Below are 27,533 nucleotides of genomic sequence, written 5' to 3'. Positions count from 1 at the left end.
GGGGAAGTAAGGTGGCACGGGTTTCCTGGGTCTGTAGGGCATGATGTAATGATTCTATGCAGCCGAATTATAGGACTTCTTTTTTTTAAAAAAAGAGGCTGGCTTTTCAGTATGTTTTCCAGTTGTAGGTAGTAGAAGTCAAAGTCGGGCATCAATAGGTCTAGCTGTGTTATAGGGGCATGTGGCATGGCTCTGGCTACCATTGGGTTTTATCCCAGTTAATTTGTAGGCCAGAGAACTTCATGAATAAGAATATAATATTTAAGGTTGTTGACAGGGGGTCTGCTGGGTTCGCAAAGTATAGGAGGGTGTTGTCCGAGGAGATCTTCCCTTCTAGCCCCACGGATCTGGGGGGTTTATTTAATCATAAGAGCCTTGGGTGCTACTGCAAAGGCGAACAGAAGAGGGGATAGGAGACAGCCTTGCCTGGTTGCTCTGGAAAGATTGAAAGGGGGCGCACTTTGAGTCTCAGTGTGGGTCTTCTGTACATCAAGAAAAACCCACTTAACAAAGCCCATGGTTAGTACAGGTATGGGACCTGTTATCCAGAATGCTTGGGACCTGGGGTTTTCCGGATAAAGGATCTTTCTGTAATTTGGATCCCCATACCTTAAGTCTGCTAAAAATCATTTAAATATTGAATAAACCCAATAGGATTGTTTCCAATAAGGATTAATTATATCTTAGTTGGGATCAAGTACAAGGTACTGTTTTACTATTACAGTGAAAAAGGGAATCATTTTTAAAAATTAGAATTATTTGCTTATAATGGAGTCTATGGGAGATAGCCTTTCCATAATTTGGAACTTTCTGGATAATGGTTTTCCGGATAAGGGATCCCATACCTGTACTTCCCTTCCATTAAATGGAATAAAATGCTTCAGCAGTGTTGAGAGACGCCACTACTCCCATTTTGCCATTCTCATGTGTTATTTGTAAATTAAAGACCCCTTATGTTGATGGCTGTGGATTTGGAGGGAATAAACCAGATTGGTCTGAATGGTCCAGCATAGTAATGACTTTGATTAACCTTCTTGCCAGAATGTTGACTTCCGTATTTAAGGGTTGTTTAATAGTTGTTTCAGAGAAGGAAGGAAAGAGTGAGAATTTTCATAAGCACATAAACGCCCACAAGACCTTGGGCATTTCCCTGCTGACATGGACATAATGGCTTCTGCTACTTCTAGTTGTGTGATCAGGTTGTGCAGATATTTGGACTGGTGTTGGGTCAAACATGGGAAAGTAATCATGTTTAGGTATGAATGCAGTTCCTCATTTGTGTAAGAGCTTTGGAGGCATATAGGTCTGCGTATAAGCCTTAAATTCTGCAGCTATGTCAGGAGGATAACAGCCCTGCTGGGTAATTAATTTGGGAACAGCAGTGGTATTGTCTAATGTTTTAGCTAAAAGGCTAAAGGTTTGCCGAGTATAAGAGATGTTTTTTGGCAAGGTCTAGCCTGTGCAGATCCGCTTGCCTAAGGGCAGAAACAAACTTAGGTTAGGGTTGTCAGCGAAATTCTGCAGTGAGTTAGTGGAGTCCTCTTCCATGAGAATAGCTTCCATTGCTTGTTCTGGTATTATTTGTAAAAAAAAGGTCTACAGATAAGTGGTCAGATATAGCGTGAGGCAAAAATTTAATCTCTTTTAATTTAGCAAGTAGGTCTGGAGATGCTTAGACATTCTGGGATAGTGTGGGGTGGGTGGTTGGTTGAGTGACATGAAGTCCCTGACATTAGGGTGTTTCCATTGCCAGACATCAGTTAAATTGTAGGCATTGGCCAGCCTATTAGTTTAGAAGGGAACAACAACAACTTAGATGTTGCTCCCAGTTATTTTCGATTTCCTGAACCGTGGCAAGTTGTGGTATGAAATAAAGTGTGATCTCAGTTGGCTTTGATTACTTTGAGTTTTGCAGGATTGCACAGGGAAGACTGAGGTCTCTCAGTTTCCATTTAACAATTGCAAAGGAGCTTCACTGTTTCTGAAAATGGGTGGAATATTCTGGCTACGGGGAGATTGCTTCTTTGTGCTCCAGCTGGCCAGGTTTCCGGGCCTCCCGGAGGGAGATGTGTCTATCCCTATAGTACAGTAGGTGAATTAGGGCTCCAGGGGGGCTTGTTGGACCTGGGACTTGGTGTGCTTGTTGTTGGGTGTATAGTGTTGGTGGCGTTGGTGTTCAGCATGGCCGTGTTTGCGTCTGGGTGCACTTTGGTTTGACATTAGGCCTTAGCTGTATCTCTGCCTCGGTTACGGCTAAAGTGGAGGTTCTCGTGGCTGTTCTGGTTGCAACTGGGAGAGAGGGGAGCACAGAGACTCTCTGTGTGTTGTTTTAGAGATTTTGGTGCCAGGATTGTGCTGGATTTGCTTGGGACACCAGGAGCACTGAAGTCTGTGCCTTCTTTGTAGCTAGACTGGACATGCCCCCCCCCCCCCCCCAATACACTATATTTAATTTTTTAATTTTTTTTTTTTAAATATTATTTTTCTCTAATGTTTGCTGAACTGAATTGCGTGTGAAGTCAAACATAAAGCTCTTCCTGATCGTTTGTGGTTTCCCCTTCATCTATTTCGTTTTCAGTGAAATCGCGGAAGTTGCCTTGGGAGGAAACTTCCACGATTTCACGAACAGGGAGATTTGTCTGCGAACAGGGAGATTTGTCGCGGGCGACTAATCTCCCCGTGTGCCAGAGCCCTAAATTAACTTTAAGTATGATGTAGAGAGTAATATTCTGAGATAATTTGCAACCGGTCTTCATTTTTATTATTGGTAGTTTTTTAATGATTTAGCTCTTTATGTAGCAGCTATCTGGTTGCTAGGGTCCAAATTACCATAGATACCAGCCATTTGGAGAGAGACTAAAATATGAATTGAAAGATAAGTAATAAAAAGTAACAATAGCAATAAAGTTGTAGCCTCACAGAGCAATAGTTTTTTGGCTGCTGGGGTCAGTGACGCCATTTGCTGGAAAGGGGGCAAACAAAGAAGGCAACTAATTCATATCAATGAAAAAAGAAAAATGAAGGAATTTATAACATACTACACGCTAACTTAAAGGTGAACTACCCCTTTGCACAGAACATAAAAACAAAGACTTTCCTGTCTACTCTATAACATTTATTAAAAAATTAAATAATACAGGGAATCCATTAATTAATGGATTCAGTTACAGTTACATTCTTAAATACCTTTCTTTTTGTATTGTAGGAGCTATTTGAAAATGGAATTTATACATTATCATTTATTAAGGGGTCCTTAGTGGATAGACTATTTTTTTAACCTAATCACACCTATTAGATGAAAAGAAAATTGTGGTTGTAGAGGCTATAATGAAAATGCCATGGGGAAAATTGGAGTACTAACTCCAATCCACATGTAGATGTATGAAATAATGTATTTGAGTTTTTAGGAAAACATAGCACAAAGGGTAGACTGCACTAATAGGAAATGAATGTAATACTAATCTTAGGCTGATGGCAGACGTGGCGTATTCTCGGCAAGCCGAAAAATGCTTGCCGAGAATACGCCTTCTGCCTCCTACCTGTGCCTGCACCGGAATGAATGAGATACGCTCCGTTGCAAGCACCCAAGCGTATCTCATTCATTTGGGTGCAGGCACAGGTAGGAGGCAGAGGGGGCGTATTCTCGGCAAGCATTTTTCGGCTTGCCGAGAATACACCACGCCTGCCATCAGCCTTACACTTTCCCTCTCATGCACCAACAATATTCTTATCAGCTTTAATTTGTAAGAGCGGTGTTTGCTTTCAATGTATTTCCAGGGATAGGACTGGTGCAGTATGAAAGAAGGCAACAGCATCCAAAAACAAATGACAAAATTGGTATCTTTCTGCATGTTAGACACAGGTGTCTACCATTATAGCAGCAAGCAGTTGGTTGTTAATGGCATAAGTTCAAATGTCTTTGCACCGTGCAATAAAACACCTATTGTTACAGCTTTATATACAATACCTTGAATGCCATGGTTTACTGCTAGTTTAATTCAATGGGATGCTATCATTGTATAAATAAACCTGTTTATTTATAACACCATTTTATTTAACTTAAATAGTGTTGTTATATTCTCTGCCACATTGGGGGTATGGATTTCATATATTCATATTTTTAAAGGGTAATGGCACCTGGGTAGACCTGCAGCATTTTTCCCCCCCACACGATTTATTATTGGGTGGCAAAATGCTGTATATCTCTCCATTGTTCAAAGTAAATGTTCACGCCTTGTCATGTCTATTGTTGGGAACACATTAATGGAAAACACGCAGTCCTGCATAGATCAGTTTCAAATACTAGACCGGACAAGGCTAAAAGATTTTTAGCATGTTGTTCCTTTATTATCTTAATGGCAAAGTCGCAAGTTGCATAGAGTCACCTTCTCTCTGCCTGTATATTGTAGGCAGGTGGAAAGAAGTAGATCTGCTCTAATCCACAATACCATGTAGCCGCACTGTGTTGGCCTGATCTCTGCCCTTTGTAGATGCAGTTACACAGAGCTGCTGATGAGAGTGGATCTTCTGCTTCTCGCTGCCTGCCTACTGGTGGAAAGAAGCAACCCTACACATCATGTGACATTGCCCTTAAACTTCAGTGCTTCTGTTTACTTTTCCTAAGCAACCTTTCCTTTTTTGCTTTCTTTAAATCAGTTGGAGGCATCATGCAAGCTGCATAGTCACTGATAACAAGCATTTCGAATAAAAATTGATGCTGCTTTGCCTTTGCAAAATCATATCCACCGCTTTCCTCTGCAGGCGTTTTTTATAGACACGGAGGAAGGTGGATCTGCTCTTATGTACAAAACTCCGTAGCTCCATTGACAGGCCCAGTGTTGGCCTGGGTGAAGTTACACAGAGCCGATATGGGCACAAAAATGCATCCACTCTTTTGCACGCCAGGCCTGTCAATGAAACTATGAGGATTTATACATAAGAGTGGATCCAATTTCCTCTAAAAATGTCTGCAGAGGAAATCGATGAATACGTTTAGTATGCTCTTGCCCTAACTGTGCATTTAAAATACCTGCCATGTAGATATTGCCTGTCAGAAAGCAACCAGATCATCATTATATGACTGCTAGGAAATGGATGCCACTATGCAAATAATTGACAACAACAAATTCAGAAGTAAAGTCAAATAGTTTTTGGGCCACATGCCCAAACCATGCTACTCTGTAACTAGGGATAATAGGGCCTTTATATTTTGTACCTTTCAAATAAAATATTCTAATTCGCAGTGTCATATGACGTAACAAACTTGCATGCAAAGGTGCAAATGAGTTCCCTTTATTGACTTTCAGTAAATCCATCCAGTACCTGATAACTTAGTAAAATTAATGTTGCACATTTGTAATGCTGGAAGCTCATAATTCTTTCCCCTCTCACGTGTACAAAGGGTTTAAATTAGCCACCAGCTATTCATCTGTTGGGTTTGGCATCCTGCATATATAAAAATGTTTCCGTATCCAGTAAAATGTGCACAGGATGTGGCTACCGTATAAATGTGAGTTTATCTCCCTGGTGGTTATTGTAGAGTGGGTGCATAACAACTGATGTACGTATAAACCAGTTTGCATGTGATCCAAATTAAACAGATATCCTTTGTCAAATGCAAAATCATGAAAAAACATAAGTTCCAAGATAAGGAATACATGCAGGTTCTGTGAGAGAATGACTGGAGGCTGTGGATTGTGCTTGTAGCGTGGCCCCTATCTCTTCATTTAAGGATCTGGGGTACACTTGCGACTAAACACATTAGGATAAATCCCTGTATTCAGGCTACTGAAGGTGTGTGTAGCCATGGACAAACAGTTCCTTGTGTCCCCTCTTGAAAGCCTGGAATTCATCATTGAAGGGGCAGCAGAAATACAAGGTCTAGATACTTAGAAATAGCAGAGAGTATCTGTGATAACAATTGTCAGTTGATATCGTCATTCAGCAATATTCAGAAAAATCATCCTCTACATAGTTTGCAGGAAACCAACCAACCTGAAAATAAGGACACAAAAGATAATTTTATTGAACAGATATATTGGCTGATGGCAGGTGTTTTTTTTTTCCCTGGATATCCATTTCAGCATTCAGAATTCCAACTTCACTTACCTGACAGCTGATAGGACAGAATTAAAATATAACATGGACATTTTATTGAAATCCTGATTCTGCAGTTAAAGATCAGTTGCTATTAGCCTTAGAAAAAACAGGCACACATGTTGCTTTTCTTCTGTCTGGAACGCAGAGCGCATCTGTTTACAAGTTGAGCAGCTGCCATTAGTAGTAGTACAAGTAGTTATCCTAGCCGGCAGGGGATTGTGAGAGCACACGGTAAAATAAAATAATGCTTTTATATAACAAAGTTGCAGAATTTTTCAATGAAATTAAGGCTTATTTAAGACAGATACTGAGGATCAGACATTATATAGCCCACAGGATCTTCTCATGCAATAGCATGGGATGCACCCAAATCTGATCAGATGAAGAGGTTTCTTTTTATCATGCGTCTACGTCAGACAACCAACATATTTCAATAAGAAACAATTCTTGTTAAATATAAAAAAGTGCAGCATGCTGCATTGTTTTGTGATAGTCGTGCCCTGACCGATAGCAAACCTTCCATGTAATTTACAAATCAGATTTTCATATCAGTACCATTATTTTTAGATGTACATCTGCATCTGACATGTGGGTTGTGATCTGCTGATCTAATCATGCCCAATTAAATCTCCTGTATAGTTCTACCCAAAAATACAGGTGACTGGAACAACCTGATTAGCAACCAGTGTGTTGTGGATATTGGATTCTCCTGCAGTCTGTAGGGCTTGAATGTCCAAACTCCTCTGCCACAGCAAAATCTCTAAAAAATGTTGCACCTGTCTAGGGCAGCAGCTTTAGGGGAGTAGCCCTCAGGTGCCTCTATAGGAAACAAAATGAGCATTATGCTATGGTATGGTAAGGGTGGCTGGCAGCTTGGCAGGTGAAATGTCTATGCCATACTATGCCTAAAATCTTTGTTACTATGTTAATATATAAATGCAACTCCTTATTACTGTGAATTATAGAATAGTATTTCTTTTTTGCAGCTTTTGGATTTATTTTTTGCTATTGTAATTCTGTGGGTATATGACTTTATTACCATGGTATTACTGTTCAAAATAATGTGTGTTCTTGTTCAGGCAACTCATCAAACAGCAGTACGGTGTCACCACTGTTTATTTTAAATGCAAAGCACAACATGTTTCGGACCTACCTGGTTCTTCCTGCACCCAAGAAAGGGCAAGGTAGGTCCTAAACATGTTGTGCTTTGCATTCAAAATAAACATTTGCACAGATACAAGACTCTCCAGTGGACATTTTCTATGTTCCAGTAAGTCAACTTGCAATCAAAATAATAGTGTTTTGTATGAGGATATCACTTCTAGTTCAGCACTAGCGTTTGGTACCTCGATACTGCATGTCCCCAGTTATTCATATAATATATATTTCTATAATACCTGTTATAATACCAACATTCACTGTGTTACTGTGAGTGTATAGCATTAATGCCTTTCCCTGCATTTTGTTTTATGATCCTAATTTCAAAGACATTCCTGGGGAGAAAGAATGGTTCTGGATGACTCTGTACATACAGTAGATCTATTACATCAATTGCTTAATGCTTAGTTACATTCTAATTCTGCCTGTAGGCTCTATAAATTGTGGCTATAACCCCTGTGACTGAATGCCACGGACTGAAGGCAACATTTCCAGATCTCCATCATGCTTTCCTTTCATCTACTATGTTCCCTTGCGGATGGCTCTCAGCATTCCCAGAACCCCTTGCAGTCTTCTTGATTCTTTCTCAAGGCACCATTTATTTACCAGCTGACCCATCACCACACGAGGCCTCTGCATTACACTGCTATTGTTTTGTAACCCTTCCTCTTTGCTGTCCTACTTATTTTACCTTGCCATACACTTCTCCTTTCCACCAGCCATTTTGTCCTTTTTTGCTCAGGATCCTAATGACGTCTCCCTCCTTTAGAGAGAGTTCTGTTCTGTCTCTTGCACAGAAATCATAACGCGCTCGAGCCGACCCAAAATATTTCATTCTTTTTTCTGAAAGGTAAATTAAAAAAAACACCATCGCTAATCATTGTACTGATGACTTATAAGATATAACATGTAACATGGAACTTTACAGTTTTACCATGATTTGAACTTTTGTATATTAATGAAAATATTATTTTTGGTTAATTATATCTGAATGTATTCACGGCCATATTAATAAATTGGCAAAAGGGCCTACCAGGATAGGGGGCTCACTTGCACACATGCAGAGCATCCTGCAGAGAAGGCAGACCCCTTATTTTAATAATCTGGAAGAGCTACATTATGGTTATTAATAATTAACCATTTTGTTATTTTTTTGCTCCGATGGCTTTTGGCCAAAGTGGCACACCTGCGGATTATGCCTAATTCAGTAAGTGCAGACATTTCTTCACCTCCTGCCTTACTATATTAAACTTCATGTGCTTGAAGCTTATTCTATCACAAATTTCTTGGGGCAGTGGGGCCCACAATAAAATTTCCCCTAGGGCCTGCTGGCCCTGAATGTATTGATTAGTAAGCAGTTGAAATCTTGTCTGGGGGTAGTTCTTTTTTTTTACCTTATTACTATCAATTTAGTCTTGTATATAAAGTGACTCAATAGGCACTAAAATTATTTTAAATGTCTGCAAATTTCCCATAGGCACAGGCAGTCCTGTCCTATATAAACATATAAATGGAAACAGCCACAGTTGTTCTGCATGGACTCTTATAAAACATTGGCTTCTTCTGGGTGTATTTTAAAAATGTTGGATATTTTATGCATTTTATAAAGGATTAAGTCAAAATACAATATCTCAGATAATGGGGATACTGCTCCTTTGTTTGGTGTTTAGGAAATCCATTGCTGATCAGGATCATTTCTTTTTAGGGAAGAAACTGTAACAAGTTCAAAGCTCTTACCAGTTTTAGGGTTGTCTTTCTTTTCTGGTTCCTTAAATGGATTTTGTAGCATTGTGTCAAGAAGTTTAAAGCAGTCTTTTAGTGAATTTTGTTGGTAATACACAATAAGGTCCTTGGAGATACATAAAGGGAGACAAACGCTTGATGAGTCTTATGGTTATTAGTGACAGATAGAAGTACACATGTTGGTCTAAAATATAAGGGCTGTTTCACTCACTGGTTAACTTGCTAGCATTAACTACTCCTTGCTTACTGTTACTTGTTGACTAAAGTCATATAAATTAAAGGACAAAAGTAATATAAATTAAAGAACGGTTGAATGCTGAAATGTTAGGTACCCCCTTGTGATGTCAATTGTAAGTTTTTCCTGGCCAGCTTCTTGGAAACTGCAAAGGCCGAGGAAAAAAACAAATGTACCGCCATGCAGCCATTTTATTTATCTTTCCCAGGCATCCTTAGCAGGGAATTACACTCACATATGGGCAGTAAATAATTTACTCTTCTGCGATTGAGTATGCCCAAGGCTAGGGTAAAAGGTAGGGTGGCAGTGTGACAGTCCTGCATTAGGCTACCAACTCAGTTAACAGTACACAAGTAGAAAGGGGCCATTAAAAAAAACTCTTGTAATGGTCTTAAAGGGAAACTATACCCCTAAACAATGCAGATCTCTACAAGTGTATATGTAAAACCCTGCTTCATCTAAATAAACCATTTCCATAAAAATATACTTTTTTTAGTAGTATGTGCTATTGGGTACTTCTAAATAGAAAATTGCCATTTTAAGAATTAAGGGCCCCCTGGATTAGGATAGGATTCACAGTGCACACAAACAAGCCAAGGCACACATACATGCTAGGCCCCATCAGCCAATAAATGGACAGAGTTCTGCCTTTTGCTTTCACACTACTATTTAATGTTACAGCTCTGAAGGCGTCCGAACGCGTTTTTTTCGTAATGACCGGTATTTTGCGACTTTTTCGTAAATTGTCGCAACTTTTTCGTAGCCGTTACGACTCTTTCGTAAATTGTTTGCAACTTTTTCGTAGCCATTACGATTTGCGCGCATTTTCGCGACTTTTCCGTAGCCGCCGCGCCGAGTATGAAAGTTTCGGATTCATTCAAGCTTCAGTATTGTGACTTTCCTTGGGCCAGGTTGGAGCTGCAGAGTGCCATTGAGTCCTATGGGAAGCTTCCAAAATCATGCAAAGTCTGAAAGTTTTGCCCGCCGTTTACGAGCGCTCAATACGACAATATACAAGCAAATCGTAACGGCTATGAAAAAGTTGCGACAATTCGTAATGGTTTACGAAAAAGCAGCAACAATTTACGAAAAAATCATAACGGCGACGACAAAATCGCAACAAATACGAAAAAGTCGCAAAATGTTCGTTTTCCAATCCGAATTTTTCCCATTTGGATTTGTGGATTCGTAAATCAGCCCCTTAGTGTAGCATTTACAGGAAAAGTAAACCATTGTAAACATACACATGTCCTACTAATATATCCATTACAGTGGCGTAGCGAGGGGGGTGCCGAGGGGGCCATGGCCCCGGGCGGCGTATCAGAAGGGGCGGCGGCGGCTCCTTCTCTCTTACAGGCAACAGGCGCTTTTATAAGGTTGCGCCCGTGCGTATGACGTCACACGTCAGCGACGAGGCGCAACCTTATAGAAGCGCCTGTTGCCTGTAAGAGAGAAGGAGCCGCTGCCGATGGTCTGTTGGGGGTATGTACTATGGGGGAAATTGGGGGCACTGTGTGGGGGCTACTGTCTATGGGGAAATTGGGGCACTTTCCATGGGGGGGGCCAGGTCTTTGTGGGGTATTGTGTATGGGGGCACTTCCTATTGGGGGCACTGTGTATGGGGCAATTGGGGCTCTGTGTATGAGGGCACTTTCTATTGGGGGGCAAGGTCTTTGGGGGGTATTGTCTATGGGGACACTGTGTATGGGGCAATTGGGGCACTGTGTATGGGGGCACTTCCTATTGGGGGCACTTTGTATGGGGCAATTGGGGGCACTTTCTATTGGGGGAACTGTGTATGGGGCAATTGGGGCACTGTGTATGGGGGCACTTTCTGTGGGGGGGGCAAGGTCTTTGGGGGGTACTGTCTATGGGGGAACTGTGTATGGGGAAATTGGGGCACTGTGTATGGGGGCACTTCCTATTGGGGGCACTGTCTAAGGGCAATTGGGGGCACTGTGTGGAGGGGGCTGTCTATGGGGACACTGTGTATGGGGCAATTGGAGGCACTGTCTATGGGGAAATTGGGGCACTTTCTATGGGCAATTGGAGGCAATGTGTGTGGGGGACACTGTGTATGGGGCAATTGGGGGCACTGTGTATGGGGGTACTGTCTATGGGGCAGTTGTATGGGGGGACCGTGGCCAGAATAGCGTTAGGGGGGCCTGGCCAGCATAGTGTTAGGGGGCACTGTGGTAGGGTGACCCTAATACTTTTTATGTCTGTGTGTCCTGTACTGATGGGAGGGGCCCCGTGATTTCTGATGGCGGCCCTGCCACCATGGGCAGCCACGGACGCACAGCTGAATCCACTTTTGACAATTATGACATGCGCACCGCATTTCAAATTCAATAAAAAAAAAAAAAAAATTTAATGCTGCTTTTTTTATTTTGTCGATTTTTTTTAAGAATAACTAAATAGAGGGGCGGCAAATTTCCGGTCGGCCCCAGGCGACGAAAGCCCACGCTACGCCACTGATCCATTAGGCAAATAACATTAAATAATACAAGGGGTTAGTGTGGAAAAAAGTAATTGATGTATTTTTTACATTTATATGTCCCTTTTCATCTTGTCAGTTACAGCTTACTTACAGTAAGATATCAATATTCCTATCACATATAACCCAAACAACGGGATTACTTACAGTAAGACCCTTGAACCCTTTCTTCTCAGTGAGTCTCCAGAGCCCACCCTGAGATGTAACCTTCATATGTTTAACTTCCTGGTTAAACCTAAGGATAAAAAGCATAGTTTGTGTGTCCAAGAGAAGACATGGGGTTAGATTGCTGATTAGATTCTGCAGTTGTATTAACATGTGCCTTGTATTATCGGCATTTCCAAGATAACATTAAATTTGGCTCCCCCAAGATAAAAAAAATAAAGGAAATATCAAGGAGCATTGAACAAATAAGGTTACAAGAGTAAAGCTATGGCATATAGCATTCACAGGGATTTAAACTAAGTAGTATAATATATGACTTGACCAAGGCCCTTTATACATCATACCAACCCTTTAAATTGAAAGATAGAAAAAAAATAAGACTGATCAAAGAGGCAAAGTGTGCGTGTAAGAACAATATTCAAAACACTCCACAAATCTTCTATTAAGTCTCAAGTGGGGAGGTCACCATTCAGATATGTCCAAAGTGATCACCAGTTAAAATATGCATAATGGAGGAACCAGTGTTTATGTGACAAATGCTTTGTTGCCTCAGTCTCACTTCAGAGTATACCAAATATCCTTAATACATTTGTACATAATGGGGTAAATACAAATCCATTGGATGGCCACATCTGACCATACACATCCACCTGAACAGAACTGTGTAAAATATTATCAAGACAGCAACATTATATGGGTTATCACTTGTAGAAGGGCAACTCAATATTATAAAATAGTATATACCGTGACAAATATCATTAAACCATAAGTACACCTTAAAAATGTTAATGTAAAATTGCTCAGGGTATATTTTTAATCACTTTTGAAATTTACATTAATTATTATTTTCAGTTTTTATTAACTGACAATATAATGAATGCTATAACAACAGCACCAGCTGCTGGTCAGTTCCTGTAATTGTACAGTCAAAGAGATATACCTTCAGAAGGAAAATAGAGAAGTGTTCTAATGTTGCTTTGCTCAGCAAAGAGATCAGAAGCCTCAGATTCCCTTTCCCATTTCCTTCCTGAGCAGAACACTTCTCTGTTTTTCTTACAAAGTATTTATTTGACTGTCTTTGACAGTCCAGTTATAGGAACTGACCAGCAAGTGGAACTGTTGTGACAAAATTCATTATATTGACAGTTGATAAAAACATAAATAATCAAAAATAAATAATGCAAATTGTAAAAGTGCTTAGAAAAGCACCCTGATCATTTCTACATTCAATTCTTGAAGTTTACTTATCCTTTATGGAAATTATTCAGCAAAGACATTTAAGTTCTCAAGGCAAACTACCCACTGATGCCCAGTTGGCTCAGAGCAATTTACTTGTGCAAATAAGATTGAAAAATAACACTAGGAGTTATACAATACTCTGGAATGCCTGGGAGAATTGGATTACCATTATTTTATACAGTAGTGGTGATATTTTTTTCCAAGGGCAGGAAACTTTTTGGCATTCCAGCTGTTCAGAATTGCAACTCCCAGCAAGGTTTCACAAATTATCCTCATTAGTAGTGAGTGATACTAAAGGTTTCCTATGCCAGCTTTATTAAGCTTGGTATCAAATTGTGACTTTTGTTACAGAAGGAAATCTATTTGGCTTTTACAGATAGATGATTACTTGATGCTAATAGCGAATTCCCCAGCATCCTTCACCCTTTGTCTGACCAGATAAGTCCCATCAGATCGATTAGCAAGCAGGACTTCAGCATCTCTTCTTTCCATAGGACCTGCATACCTAAACACAAGGACAGTGGAGGTGGAAATGAGGTAGTTAGTGTAGCTAGTTTAGGTACAACCAATGCAGACAATACCCCAAATATCCTCCCAACTTGACTTCAGAATGTGCCTCCTCCACTGCCTTGGGTCCCTCTTACCATCATATTTGAGATAAACATCACAAAGTGTAATTTGGAAGCAGAGGGATTATACTATATGCCTCCCTGTTTATCTGGGGTGAGGGGAGCTGTATTTTTTGTATGTTTTAGATCTAGTAGGCTTAAATAGTGCATGCAACTCAAATCGACACACCCTGTGTTACATTCCCCTGAATGATGCCCCTCTGCAACATGCATTTGCTTTTTCTATCATGTATTTTATTATTAAAATACAATTTAATTTGTAATCTTTGGCTTCAGTACTTACCAGGTATACACAGACAGATCTGGTACTGGGTTCTAGTGGGAAAGAAAAGGAAAAAAGAGCTCAGCAGTTCACAGCCAAAGGAGCCAAAAACTTAATGTCAAGCTATATTGAAACTATTAACTGTAACTATGTTATATGAAAGAGTATGTTGTAACATTTTTACACATTTTAATTTTCATGTTTCAGAGTTCAATTTAAAGCAAACTAGTGGTCATCACCTTATAAATATATGATAATAACTATATGGAAGACTTTGTGAATGCACCACAACAAATGATGGATTAAACAACTCGTGATTTGTAGCTTAACACACTATAATGCAAGGATGCCTAAAACAACAATATTAAGTGATGTTATCCTATCAAGATTTACAGCTGCAACAGCAATGTCAGGGATTAATTACTCTTCCATGTAAAATATGTTATTACATCAGAACAAAAATATATTGCTGAATTTTAGTAATACTTATTTCCCAAGTCATTTTTTAAATAAGATATTTGACTAATATGAAGCATACAGGCTGGTCATTTATTGGACATGTTTGTTAACAATGCTCTCCTCAAAGTCTGTAGGGTGACCCAATCACCTGGAAATTCAGGGACACGGCTAATAAATACATGTTGCAGGGCAGCACTGATTGCATTTAAATTAATCTGCAATCAATTCAGCCCTGCTAGCCGGATTTAAAAACATGTCCCTGGATTTTCAGTCAGATCTGGTCACCCTAATAACTTCTGGTAGATCATGATCTACATTTCGGGCACCCCTGCACTAATTTATTTTGATTAGAGCCTCATGTTCTATTTGTTTCTACCCTGTATCCAGGAGGATACATTATGTAACCTTGTTGTGTATTGCAATATTCCTAGTGCCTATAAAACTAAGGCAGCATTGTATTTCCTTCACTAAGGGGCACATTTACTAACCCACGAACGGGCCGAATGCGTCCGATTGCGTTTTTTTCGTAATGATCGGTAATTTTGCGATTTTTTTTTTTGTATTTTTTGCGATTTTTTCGTATTTTTTGCGATTTTTTTCGGCGTCTTTACGATTTTTGCGAAAAAACGCGAGTTTTTCGTAGCCATTACGAAAGTTGCGCAAAGTCGCGATTTTTTCGTAGCGTTAAAACTTGGGCGAAACGTCGCGCCTTTTAAGTTTTACCGCTACGAAAAAGGCGCGACTTTGCGCGCAAGTGTTAACGCTACGAAAAAATCGCGACTTTGCGCAACTTTCGTAATGGCTACAAAAAACTCGTGTTTTTTCGCAAAAATCGTAAAGACGCCAAAAAAATCGCAAAAAATACGAAAAAGTTGCAAAAAATACGAAAAAATCGCAAAATGTTCGTTTCCAATCGGAATTTTTCCAATTCGGATTCGAAATTGTGTCTTAGTAAATCAGCCCCTAAGTATCTACTCACACAGCTGTGACTTACAGAGGGAAAAGCAAGCAAAAGAAAGCAAACCCTTCCGACTTTGCACTTACACACACATAAGGCTTAACATGGCTGCAGGGGAAGAAACCAATCTCATTGCTGGATGTATTCCTGCCCTGTAAAAGGATATAATAAAAGCAGTGAATTTAAAGAATAGTGTGACAGAAAAAAAAACCAAGCAAATTATACATAGAGTATGGATAACGGACTGAATAAAATACTATATATATAATAAAAATTATAATAACACACAATTAAAATATACAAGAGCCTAGAACAGGGGTGGGCAAACTACGGCCCGCGGGCCACATCCGGCCCCTTGGCTTTTTAATCCGGCCCGCCGACGACGCCAAGTCTCATCACGCGAGACTTGGTGTCATTGGCGTGCCGGAATTAAAGAGACGAAGGGGGCGTAACGCTGCCCTGGCCCTGCCCGCCTTGGCCCGGTCCGGCCCGGGGGTGAGTAAATGTGGCCCGTGAGCCAAAAAGTTTGCCCACCCCTGGCCTAGAATATCCATTATAAACAATGCTTAGTAATGTCATCAATTATAACCAGTACTTAATGTAATATGTCACACAACTTACTGAAACTTGTGTGTTATAATAAATAAAATATTGTTTTTTTAAAATATGAGGATATTAAAAGTCACCTTTGAGTTCCATAACCTGTCTAAAAGCACTCAGCCTTCAGCTTTGTACATTTATATTGTCATGGAATTCAACAAATCAATAAACTAAATAACACACAAGATAACCGTGCAATACTATCCTGAAATTAACTTGTAAATGATTCTTAAAACAAATAACTGTAGCACACCATGCTTTTTATAGTACATTAATAGAGGAAATTGGCCCTCAGTAGTGGTCTAACGTCATTAAGCATGGCCGGTCAGAGGTTGTAGGTAATGGGAAAGTACAGAGATGCCTTAAGAAAACTTTTAAAGCATAGTTGTCTTGCCCCTCGCCTATAGTTACAAATATAGTAACTCTAATAACTGTCAATAGAGAATAGCTGGTTAAAAGAAAGAAACATGTGAGATAAAAGACAAGTAATCGGTCAGGCTAGTAGTGTTACCTCCCACCAATGCTGATCTGCTTCTGCTTTTGTCAGTTCTACAATAACCCCCTTTTCCATTCGCAGAGGTGGGCCAAAGGCAATGGGGGGTGGTGGAATGCCCACATATTCTTGACATGCTTCCATTTTGGTGAGACCTGAAAAAAGTCATTATATGAAAAAGCTATTTTGTTTTATATAACTCTTATTTTCATGCACTCTAGTGTTTTATTTGCCTTTTGCATATACACTTGTGTACTGAATATTCAGTAACTTGGACTTGGACAACGGCGGACTGCCTGGAGTTGGCTATACCCTCATCCTATAAGTGCTTACCTTCCTTATTTGCTTGTTTTATATCCATCTTTTCAATTCCACTTGAAACACAGATAGGTGGTGTTCACCATTTTTGGAATTACCTGGGGTGTGTCCTTGATGTCCGTTTCCTCCCTATATGCTTTTGTTGACCATATTAGTGGGTTCTTTTATTGTATCTCTACATGTTGCTGCCACTAACAGCCCTTCTTAATTGTCTATGTTTCATGGCTTAACACATGGTTGCCATCAATAATTAATCATGGGGCCTCATACTACTAAGTTAGCAGCACCCTTCCCCCTAAGGGCCCCCAATTATTAGGCCTTTGGTTACCAGGCCCCCTTGGCAGTGGGTCTTGCCAACAAGTAGGTTGGGGAACCTGGTTTTCCCAGCCATGTTAAGTCCTGCCCATCCTCTGCAGGACTCACCAATCCACAGCCCAAGATTAGAATCACACTTTTGCACATTATGGTTGCCTCTCCCATGGCGCCCATGACTGGAGTACTCCCTGGTGGCAGCTGTCGCTTCACTCTCCTGGTATGAGCAATCATTTTCATTACTAAAAACTGCAATAACATGCATACCTGTTTCATTCCTTTTGTTGTTGTTTCCCCGGCCTGGCTTCTGCTGAATGAAATATTAAAACTGCAGTTAATATTTTTTTTTCTTTCGAGTGTTCCTGTTTGTTCTATGTTAAAACTTTTCTTATATATTAAAACCTTTCCACGTCCAAAGACCTCCCACTATTAATATGCCTCTTTCCTTACCTACAATCCCCACCAACACCAGGATATCATTCTGTTTTAATAATGGTTCTTTTTCCTTGAAAAAATATAAGGATTTTTAAAAATGTGAATTATTTGATAAAAATGAAGTCTATGGGAGATGGCCTTTCCGTAATTCGGAACATTCTGGATCGTGGGTTTACAGATAAGGGGTCCGATACCTAAACTAAGATATAATGAATGCTTATTGGCACAACAATTCTGTTGTGTTTATTTAATGTAAATTAAATTATTTTTAACATTTTTAGACTTTAGGTATGGAAATCCAAATTACAGACAGCATTCTGGATAACAGGTCCCATGACTATTATTATTATCCTTTATTAATATAGTGCCAATATATTCTGCAGAACCTGTATATTTTTGGAGAGTACCAAAAGAAGACCCACACAGACATGGGGAAAACATACAAAATTTTTAAATTAAACTTACAGTAGGTCCCCATGACTACAAGGCAGCAAGCAACACGCACTTTCATGCTTATATAGGACCTCTATCACTCTAAAGCAGAAGGAGAATATTGGCCCCTAAAAGAAGGTCTGGACTGGGCTTAAAGATATTTTAACTACACAGAGGCCCAAACCGCCCTGTACTGTACTTGCCCACTAAATAGTGACTGTCTATGGCATCTTACAGCAGCCCGTCTGGCATTTGCTAGAACCCACAGATTGCCAGTTTGGGCCTGCTGAAAAGTCCAAAGTACAATAAGCCCATCCTCACCCCTATTATAATTTCTTTTCTCGTGATATTCCCATTTTTTTCCAACACTTTTTTTTCTCTATACCCACCTCCCCTCTCTTTATATGTACAATATGGCAGAAGAAGCTTGAGTTACCTTTTTAATTGTAGAGGACCCTGAATCTGAAATAAACCAAACATATAGGCTATATTACGTTTCTTTGTAAATTTTAAAGTTTTATAACCCTTTTAAAAAATTGTAGCTGAGTGAGTGCCATGCTGCCATCTACTTGCCTTTCCAAGTCTGGGCTGTGCACATGTGCAGTAGGGTAAATCAGAACTTAGAACTATTGTACATATGCACAAACCAGGGCCAGAGACAGGAGAGAACTAGGATCTTACCCCAGGCTTGTGCATTTTCAGCAAAGAGTAGCTGCAAGTATAACAAATTGGCTTGTCTTTGCTTGTCCTTTAAATAATGCTTGACATTTTCACTAAAATCTACTTTTCTTCAATTTTTATAGTACTTTCCCCCTCCTTATTTTCTAATGCACTATGCAATGGTCAATATGGTGCATTGGTACATTAAATCTTTTAACATGCTTTGTTGACAAACCAACCATAATCCATAGTACATGAATATTGGTTGGGATAGTCTGGCCTACATAGTAGTAATAGAGATAAGTCTATTTGCAGGCCAATTTAGGCAGATAATTCATAATAAGCTCAGGTATGAAACGCATAAAAAATTTAAAATCTCTTTTGCCAACAATAGAACAAAGAATAAAAATCCAGCCTTGGGGTGACAAAGACAAGCTGTTTTCAAACACAGAAAGGGCCATGCATTATTCAGAACATTCAGACTCTGTTGAGAATAGTACATAAAACCTTGCTCATGACATTTATATGCTATGATGAGTCGAGGAAGAAAAATGAAATAAACACACACTTTAATTTCACATAAAATTGTCATTTGCTAAATTAAAGTCTAGTCCATGTTGCTGAGATTTTGTTTGTAGCACTAATCTTTACCTGTCTTTACCTGCCCCCAACCAGCTCAATAAACAGTGACTGTCTATGGCATCTTACAGCAGCCACTCTGGCATTTGCCAGCATACACAGATTGCCAGTCTGGGACTGGCTGTGTGTGTTCCTCGTACCTTTGACCTCTGAACAACTTACAAATGTACCTTTCCTGGGCATATTTTGTTATGCCTGACTACTTGTTATGTCATTTTACAACATTGCTTATAACACTGCCAGCACCAATGAAAAAATAACAAATCTTGTATGACCTCTATAGGCTTTTCACTTTATATGTGGTCTGTCAGTCATCTTCTTCTGATGCCATTAGTCCACATTTTAAATTGTGTCTGCATTAAACCTCGCTTTATTACTGCTGCATGAATGATCATCTGAGCCCCATGTATAATGATTTTTTTCGATATCTAGCACCCTATCAATACAGTTACCCACATGCTAATATTTTCCCCTCTGTATTTCTTCTTACCTTGCTTTCCGCAACAAGGTACTCTACCCAAACATTCCTTGTGTGCTGGAGCTTTGCAGCGGCAACATCTGTAACCCTGGAAGAACAGACCCCTTGAAAAGGAAAACAGCAGTTAACAACTCAGATCCACTAGTGAAGTGTCTCTGGCCAACTCAGTGGGGGTCATTTATCAACACTGGGAAAAATTGCCCGTGAGCAGTAACCCACAACATCCAATCAAATTGTTGCACTCATTTTTCTACCTGCAGCTGGCTGAAAAAAGCAAATTGCTTATTGGTTGCTATGGGTTACCGCCCGGGGCAAATTTGCCCAGTGTTAATGTAATGTAAATGAGCCCAAGTCGGGTAATATAATATCTGGTATATATGGTAATAAATATAATAATTTGTAATCTAAAAATATACAAATAATACATAATACAATAATAAATATGGTAATAAATATAATAAAATACTGTCTCATCTCACCTCAGTAACATCTGGCAGGCTTTGCATGTAGCTGTATCTTCAAATGAAAACATCTGGAAATCATGTCCATTTGCAAGGGCATTGTCTGGGTAGATATTGGAACTGCAGAGGAGAAAGACTTATGGGTAACACAAGGAGTCCCCTCAATAAATGTATTGCTCTAACATACTTTTAAATACTGTACAGTAATTACAAATAGAAATGATGGCTAACCTGTCCTGCTCCAGGAATTGCAGTAAATATAACTCCAGGAATAGCTCAACAAAGATTATCCAACTTTACATACACATACAAATGCAATTTCATTTACAAACACCACCAGTGCAGTGTTTACAATCTAAATTGGTATACAATTATAATTAATACAATCAGAATGTAGTGAAAAGAAAATATGCAATGTGCTAAACCAGAGGTCGGGAACCTTTTTGGCTGAGAGAGCCATAAACACCACATATTTTAAAATGTAAATCCATGAGAGCCATACAATATGTTTGGCCGCGGATGCTGCGGGGCAAGGTAGGGTGGGTCCCAAGGATGCCGGATGCGATGCGGAGGAGGGCGTGGCCTGCGCTTGGTGGATAGAAGACGTGTTCTAAGGCTTAGAACACGTCTTCTATCCGCCGAGCGCAGGCCACGGCCAGCTATGTTATAGCTATTTTTTTTATTAAAGACTTGGCAGCGAGCCAGATGCAACCATCAAAAGAGCCGCATGTGGCTCCTGAGCCATAGGTTCCCTACCCCTGTGCTAAACAGTATAAAAATAAGCACAACAATACTTTGTGAAGTGTCATTTTTATGTCTAATTGAGTATGTAACTCACAGAGCCATTTCAAACTGTTCCATCCATTTTTTCTTCAGTTCTCTGGTCTTAAAATAAAGTTCATAGCCAAGAGTACCACGAGCGTCAATCAACAGGAACATGTGTGACCACTTAAAGAAGATGCATAAAGATTTATATTTACTATAATTACATATGAAAAGGTTAATGTATTACTGTCCTCCCACTCCTCTGCTATTTTATTCTGCTAAAAGAAAGTATAGGCGTCTAGGTATAGTATATCTAGGTATTCAACCTCATAGTGGTTGCATGGGGTAGTCAAATAAAAATAGGTGCTACAATAGTCAGAAATGGATCCCTGTGAAAGTGTACTGCATAAATAGAGAGGAAGTTGTAAGTCTTCTCTTTCAAAGGAGGTGCACGCCATACAGCACACCTCAATATTCTGTATTCATGGAAAATAAACAGACTAGCTCCAGTAACTCAAAAACAGGTAGGCACCTTAGCTGAGAACAGTGTCGGAGTGAGATGCCAGGGGCCCACCAGAAAACTTTGGACCACAGGCCCATTTTCTAAACTATTCCTCCTCTCCTCCCTCTCCCTCAAAAAAGTCTTTTTTCTCTATCCTTCCATCTCTTTTTCCCATACAGAAATAAGAAATGACCACGCAATTGGGCAAATAGTTAGTCTCCTCCTGAGCCCACCAGAATTTTTACTGGTATCCTGGTGGGCCAGTCGGCCAGTCCGACACTGGCTGAGAAAAACATATTCTGTAAGTGGAAGGTACTATTCTGAGCTTTCTTTTGACTTGTGGCATCTTAATGACATATTATACTTTTCATAGAAAGTAGTATGGCAAAAAGAGAGGTACATAGACACAGTCATAGACACCAGCAGTTTCAGCTATTATTTCTACTTTAGTGTATGTTTATGGTGTTTAAGTGGATTTTCCCAACACTGGTACCTAAGGATCACCTAAGCTGCAAAACAGCATGTATAGCAATAAAACTATACTTTCCTAGTCCACCTATACTATTCTGCAGCCCAGTATTTTGCAGACTTAATATCCATCAGTATTTATTAGTTACCTTTTTATTATCTTTGTCCCCAGAGGAATCATCCCGAATCTGGAAATTCTGAAGCTTTATAAATTCTTTCAGGTCAAACGTATCTCCTTTTCTTTTACAGATCAACAGTGCTCGGTCCAAAAGAAAGGCATATCTGACAAAAGTAATACACATAATTCACATTGTCAGTGCCCAGTATAATAAAAATGGATGTAGCTCATGTAGCTGCTGCATATCAAAAATAAGATGCTGGGATAAGAGATGCTGGAAAAAGTATATCAACAATAGCTGCAGTGCCCGTGGTTGGATATATGGTTAGCCATAAGGGAACATTTACCATACAGCTTAAGATCATACAAATAAACTTTGGTCAGCTGAAAATATTTATATATATATATTTCCCATTTAGCATATTTAGTCTACAGTATGTACAGAGAACAATACAGTGCATATCCATCAGCGCCCAAATTTACACATTAAGCATTTTATACACACTGATCTTTATAGAGCACCTACAATAAAACCAAGCCGCAAGTTCTAGCTAAAACTGTGTTTACGTGCAGTAAGCCTTGTACATTTTTAAGTGTGGAATTAGGAAATGTCAGACCAAAATCAGAACAGTGGGAGGGTATGCTGGAGGCAGGTTGATATAAAAAGGGGTTTGTGAGGTGAGCTGGATAGAAGGAACAAGAACTTTCTTGGTGCTCTGTGGATGGGGCTTGTTACCTGTCCAGTTTAGACTTTCTCTCCATAGTGGTGACTTTAAGTTCTCCGTCAGTTTTCGGTCTCCCATATTGAGCAAGAGAATCAGTCTGCGAGAGAGAGTCAGTGCAATTAGGCATATGAAAGGAGTTAAACATCATAGTCAGATTCTCATTCAGAGAGGTACTAAAAAGGCACAGGGCCCGATTCACTAAAGTGCGATAAAAATTATCGCACGGTTTTTTGCGTTAAATAAGTCGCGATAATTAGCGCACGATTCACCATAGTATTATCGCATGCGGTATTTTTCGCGCTAGTTTTAACGCATGCTGAAAAGAATACAATCGCATTATTCACTATAACTTAGGCGCGCTAAATATCACATTCGGCTATGCGAAAATTAACACCTACTACAGGCAGGCGAAAAATTATAGAAAAGTACAGTAAATGAGTTTTTGGCAATAAAATATGGACTTACAGTGTTATTTATTCAAGTATGTGTCTTTTTACTCAATTTTACTAAAGTCTTGGCATGTATGGAATTTCGCTACTATTATACAGTGATAGTGATAAATATTTAGTCGCCAAAATATACAGTACTATAGCGGTGAATATTTAGTCACCAAAATATACAGTGCTATAGCGGTGAATCACAAAATACATTACTAGGTATAATAATTATAGAATGAGCTTTTGCCAATAAAATATGGACTTTGCATTGCTACTTATTCAAGTATGTGTTTCCCCTAGAGTGACGCAGCCGCCAGTTTGCAGGGAAATGGTAATTTTTAATACAGTAATTTTACGAAAGTATTGGCGTGTATGGCAAACATGGCTTGCGTTCATTTGCGCGACTATTTATATGCGGCTACAAGTGATGAAATGTTACGCCAGGCATGGATTCGCAGCAAATTTTTGGACGTGCAGCGAATTTTTCCGCAGCAAATTTTTTCATGCGCTTCGCAAAACAATCCGCCAAAAAAATACGAAAAAATTGTATTAGTCACAATAATATCGTATTGGTGATCCGAAAGTCACAAAATTTTCGTACCGAACGATTGTAAACAGCAGCAGAACCTTTCAGAATTTTTTGTGCAATCATATGAAAAAGTTGCGGGGGCGTACGAAAAAGTCGCGCAAGCGCAAAAAAGTCAGCTAGTATACGCTCCGAGCGTTCTTGTCTTAATAAATATCCCCTGGTGAGTTCCCTTCTGGTGAAATGTGTCAAAGTTTATTTTCACTCTTTGATATATATGCCCCCAGGTATTAATATGTGTCAGGATGATTTTCATGTATTGATTTGTTAATAAATTAACATATAATGTAAGGAATAAAAATTGATCATTCGTACAAAAAACAAATGTGAGAGGGACAGGACCCTAGCAGTTTAGTTATGCAGCAACAATGATATTATTTTATCAGAGCAATGCTAATCTTTTCTATGCCTGTGTGTAATGGTGTCAGGAATATAACTTGCTCTCAATGTGGAAGTTGGGGTCCTGGCCCTACAATGTACAGTACATTGGTTGGACCATACTTTTAAAAATCCCAAACATATATTCAGCTTTTTTTTGTAGAAATGCCCACTTCCTGACACAAACTAGCAACATGACAAAGACTGATTCTGTGAAAAGAATGGTGCCACCTGTTAAATACAAGGAGTTGTGTGTAGCAGACATTAAAGATCAGAACAGAGTGGTGACCATATGAGTCAGAGCTGAGGGCTTTTAAATCAAATGATAAATATATTATGCTGTAATTTTCAGGCACCTCCTGTTTCTTGCTTACCCGGTGCTATTGGTGCATATTTAGAAAAACTTTGCTTAAAGCTATGAGGAAGTATTGTTTAATTGACATCTATAAGGCTGCCTTACCCAAGACAAGTAGTATGCAGCACAAATTTGGATATACAGTGCACAATATACATAGAATGTTTTATGTGAAACTAATCTTTGCAGTTTTCCCATCTAACTTAAAAAAAAGAAAATGCTTCTATTAAACAATAAGACATTTTATATAATTAAACATGGCTAAAACTTTATCCTATATATCCCCTATATTATAGTATATGGGGCAGATTTACCAAAGTGTAAAATAATGAAGTGCCACTTACGGCCATATTTATCAAAATGTGAGATTAGACCTCACCACAATTCACCCACCTTCTATTCATTCCTATGTCATTTTTTAGAAATGTATTAATCAGTGGGTGAAAGTTAGAGTTTGCCATTTGATGAATACACATCTAAAAATCCCACAGGAATTAACAGAAAGTCAGCAAACTGTGTGAGCTCTAATCACAAATTTTGATAAATCTGCCGCTTTGTGTAACTTACTACATCACCAATGTTTTTTTAATAATAATCTTTGTACTCCCACCTGCTACTATTTAAAAGGTCACTTCCTTGCACCAGTGCAGTTATTGCACCTATTTGTATGAGGTATGAGAATGTTCTTGTGGTTATTTGCACACAATACCTCAGTGTCATTCTAACAATACAAGTGCTTTCGAGAAGGATGACAAGTAATTATGATACTGACCAAAAAGCAAAAAGCTCTATTTTAAATCATTTACACAAGCTGCATGTGTACATGCACTATACAATATAGTACATACAGAAATCTTAGATACAGGGGCCTGGGGATGTTTGTAAAACTTAAACAAGGGAACATGCAATTATATCTGCAGGGGTAAATGGAAATGAAGAAAAAAATTTGGTGGGAATGGTTATAATGGGTATATTAATGGGTATGGGTAACAATCAGGGCTGATTTAATGTGCCAGTGGACCCATGACAAATATTTAACTGGTTGGTTCCCTGTGGGCATCCCAAAATATTTGCAACAGTATCACCCTAAAGTAAACTAGAATATAAGTAGAAGTGGGGTCAGGGACCAGGGCACAAGACAAACAGCCATGGAAACAGGTTATCCATAAAAATAGTAAAAAATGTATTTTACAAATAACTTATGAATGCTCTGCTCACTAATGTTGAAATTAAATTGAGGGGTTTGCCATTTCTGGGGAATGCTTCAGTAAAAAATTATAGCAGATAAAAGATCTGATGGTGGGCCCCTTGTCTTAGTGGGCCCTGGGTAAATACCCCTTTGGCCCTGGCAAGTATATGGTGAGTCCAGGCTAAATTTTCCAGGTGCCCATAGGCCTCAAGTTACACCACTACACACAAATAAGTCTATAACTAGACGTTTACCCAGCCTTTCCTCGCCAAATCCTCACATGCTTATAATGGTCAGCACATTAAAAAACAATTTAATAAATTCTAGTTAGGGCTACAGGTGTACATATTATTGCGAGCAGACCAAGATGTACAGTTTCAGAAATGCTGGCCTCTACAATCTAAGCCTTAAATATTCTGTATTAGGAGCATTTTCAAACTGATTAAATGCTTCATAAAGTGGGATTCCCATCCAGCAGATCATTTCTGCATCTCTCATTTAAGGAATGTTTATGGGAACTCTGCTATTAACATAATACATTAACATAATACATAGTATTCAATTTACACCCTAGAATTTATACTCTTGTTGTTGGCACAAAATCCTGCATTGAAATGAACAATGGGTTTACTGAATTTAACTAAACAATTTTTTTTCCTTTAATGAACATAATGTATTGTTTTCTGGTGATGATAGTATCCCTTTAACTGAGGTAGCCATAACATACTGTGCTGGATATTTTTCTATTAAGCAATCAGGCAGCAGCATATCTCTTTTTCTTATCCCACATACCAGATTCTCGATAGATAGCTGGAAATTTGTTATTTGCTTCAGTGTCTCATTGTCTCTCTTCACTTCATTAACACACTGAGCCAAGTCCTGCAAAAAAACATTGCGTAAACCTTCTTTCCAGTTGGTGTATGACTACATATATAAAATTACATCCATTTTCACATAGCTCTTCTAAGAACACATCTTAATTTATTAGTTTATTATTTATTAATAGCAAGTGCAATATAGCCCCCTCAGTTAAAATATATGCTTTTTATTATTAAGGACATAATAATTACATAATTATCTATTTTAAATATTCACAGTTCAATAACTTTGCTTGCTCTTCTAGTAATAATAATAAATTATATGTATTTCTTATATATGGTAGTCAGGGTTGGAACCATGAATCATATAATAGGTATGCAGTTACCATTAAAAAATGATACAAATGCCTAACCAAATGTTCTGTGTATAGTTTTGGGAGATCAGAGGAGGTCAGTATTTTCAAAAAAAAGCCCAATTAATTTCTAACTGATTTCTTACCCTCATCGCATCTAAAGACAGTTTTAGATTGTCTTTCTCAGTTGGGTCCACTGTGTGTTTCACCAACTCCTGTGCAGGGATAGAAGAAAAGAACCATGATAAAAGACAATGTTGGACATTTTGTCGTGCTGTGTACAAGTAGCAGAGCTAAAGAGATCAGATTAAGAAATGGCCATATGGTGAATTTTGGTACAGTTACCTGCAGGAGGAGATGATACTTTAGTACACGTTGCATTGGTACCATCAGCAAATCCCTCAAGGAAAAACGGCCATTATTTGCTCTTTGGGAACACTCCTGAAAAAAATTTTTTACTCTGTAATCTTGATGTTTATACAGTTAATATTTAAAAAGTGTGACTGAATAAATGTCTTCTATATTTTCTCCTGTAGGCCCAGGCCAAATTATATTCCTGCCTTAAAA

The 27,533-nt window shown here is 38.9% G+C and overlaps 1 protein-coding gene across 2 annotated transcripts in view; it reads right to left on the bottom strand.

Moving 5' to 3' along the window:
* Positions 1–4,536: 4,536 nt before the first annotated feature.
* vav1 (vav guanine nucleotide exchange factor 1) overlaps positions 4,537–27,533 on the bottom strand; it is a 45,434-nt gene continuing 22,437 nt past the window's right edge. The window contains exons 10-27 of one of the 2 annotated variants that reach the window (XM_004911616.4): positions 27,312–27,407; positions 27,113–27,181; positions 26,588–26,674; positions 22,862–22,947; positions 22,157–22,289; positions 21,111–21,220; positions 20,291–20,392; positions 19,824–19,915; positions 18,471–18,496; positions 17,435–17,474; positions 16,556–16,692; positions 15,531–15,596; positions 14,049–14,080; positions 13,525–13,641; positions 11,880–11,967; positions 8,995–9,106; positions 7,949–8,100; positions 4,537–5,994 (exon numbers count right to left, since the gene is read on the bottom strand). In XM_004911616.4, the coding sequence (XP_004911673.1) occupies positions 5,941–5,994; positions 7,949–8,100; positions 8,995–9,106; positions 11,880–11,967; positions 13,525–13,641; positions 14,049–14,080; positions 15,531–15,596; positions 16,556–16,692; positions 17,435–17,474; positions 18,471–18,496; positions 19,824–19,915; positions 20,291–20,392; positions 21,111–21,220; positions 22,157–22,289; positions 22,862–22,947; positions 26,588–26,674; positions 27,113–27,181; positions 27,312–27,407 (1,599 nt within the window). In that variant the 3' untranslated portion in view covers positions 4,537–5,940. Of the gene's footprint in view, positions 5,995–7,948; positions 8,101–8,994; positions 9,107–11,879; positions 11,968–13,524; positions 13,642–14,048; positions 14,081–15,530; positions 15,597–16,555; positions 16,693–17,434; positions 17,478–18,470; positions 18,497–19,823; positions 19,916–20,290; positions 20,393–21,110; positions 21,221–22,156; positions 22,290–22,861; positions 22,948–26,587; positions 26,675–27,112; positions 27,182–27,311; positions 27,408–27,533 lie in introns of both variants that reach the window. The other variant, XM_002940016.5, reaches the window with a different exon arrangement.

This window comes from Xenopus tropicalis, chromosome 2 (genome assembly GCF_000004195.4).
Source record: "Xenopus tropicalis strain Nigerian chromosome 2, UCB_Xtro_10.0, whole genome shotgun sequence".
NCBI classification, from domain to species: Eukaryota; Metazoa; Chordata; class Amphibia; order Anura; family Pipidae; genus Xenopus; species Xenopus tropicalis.
Note: the sequence above shows the minus strand (reverse complement) of the source record. Positions and strands in the feature narration are given on the sequence as shown.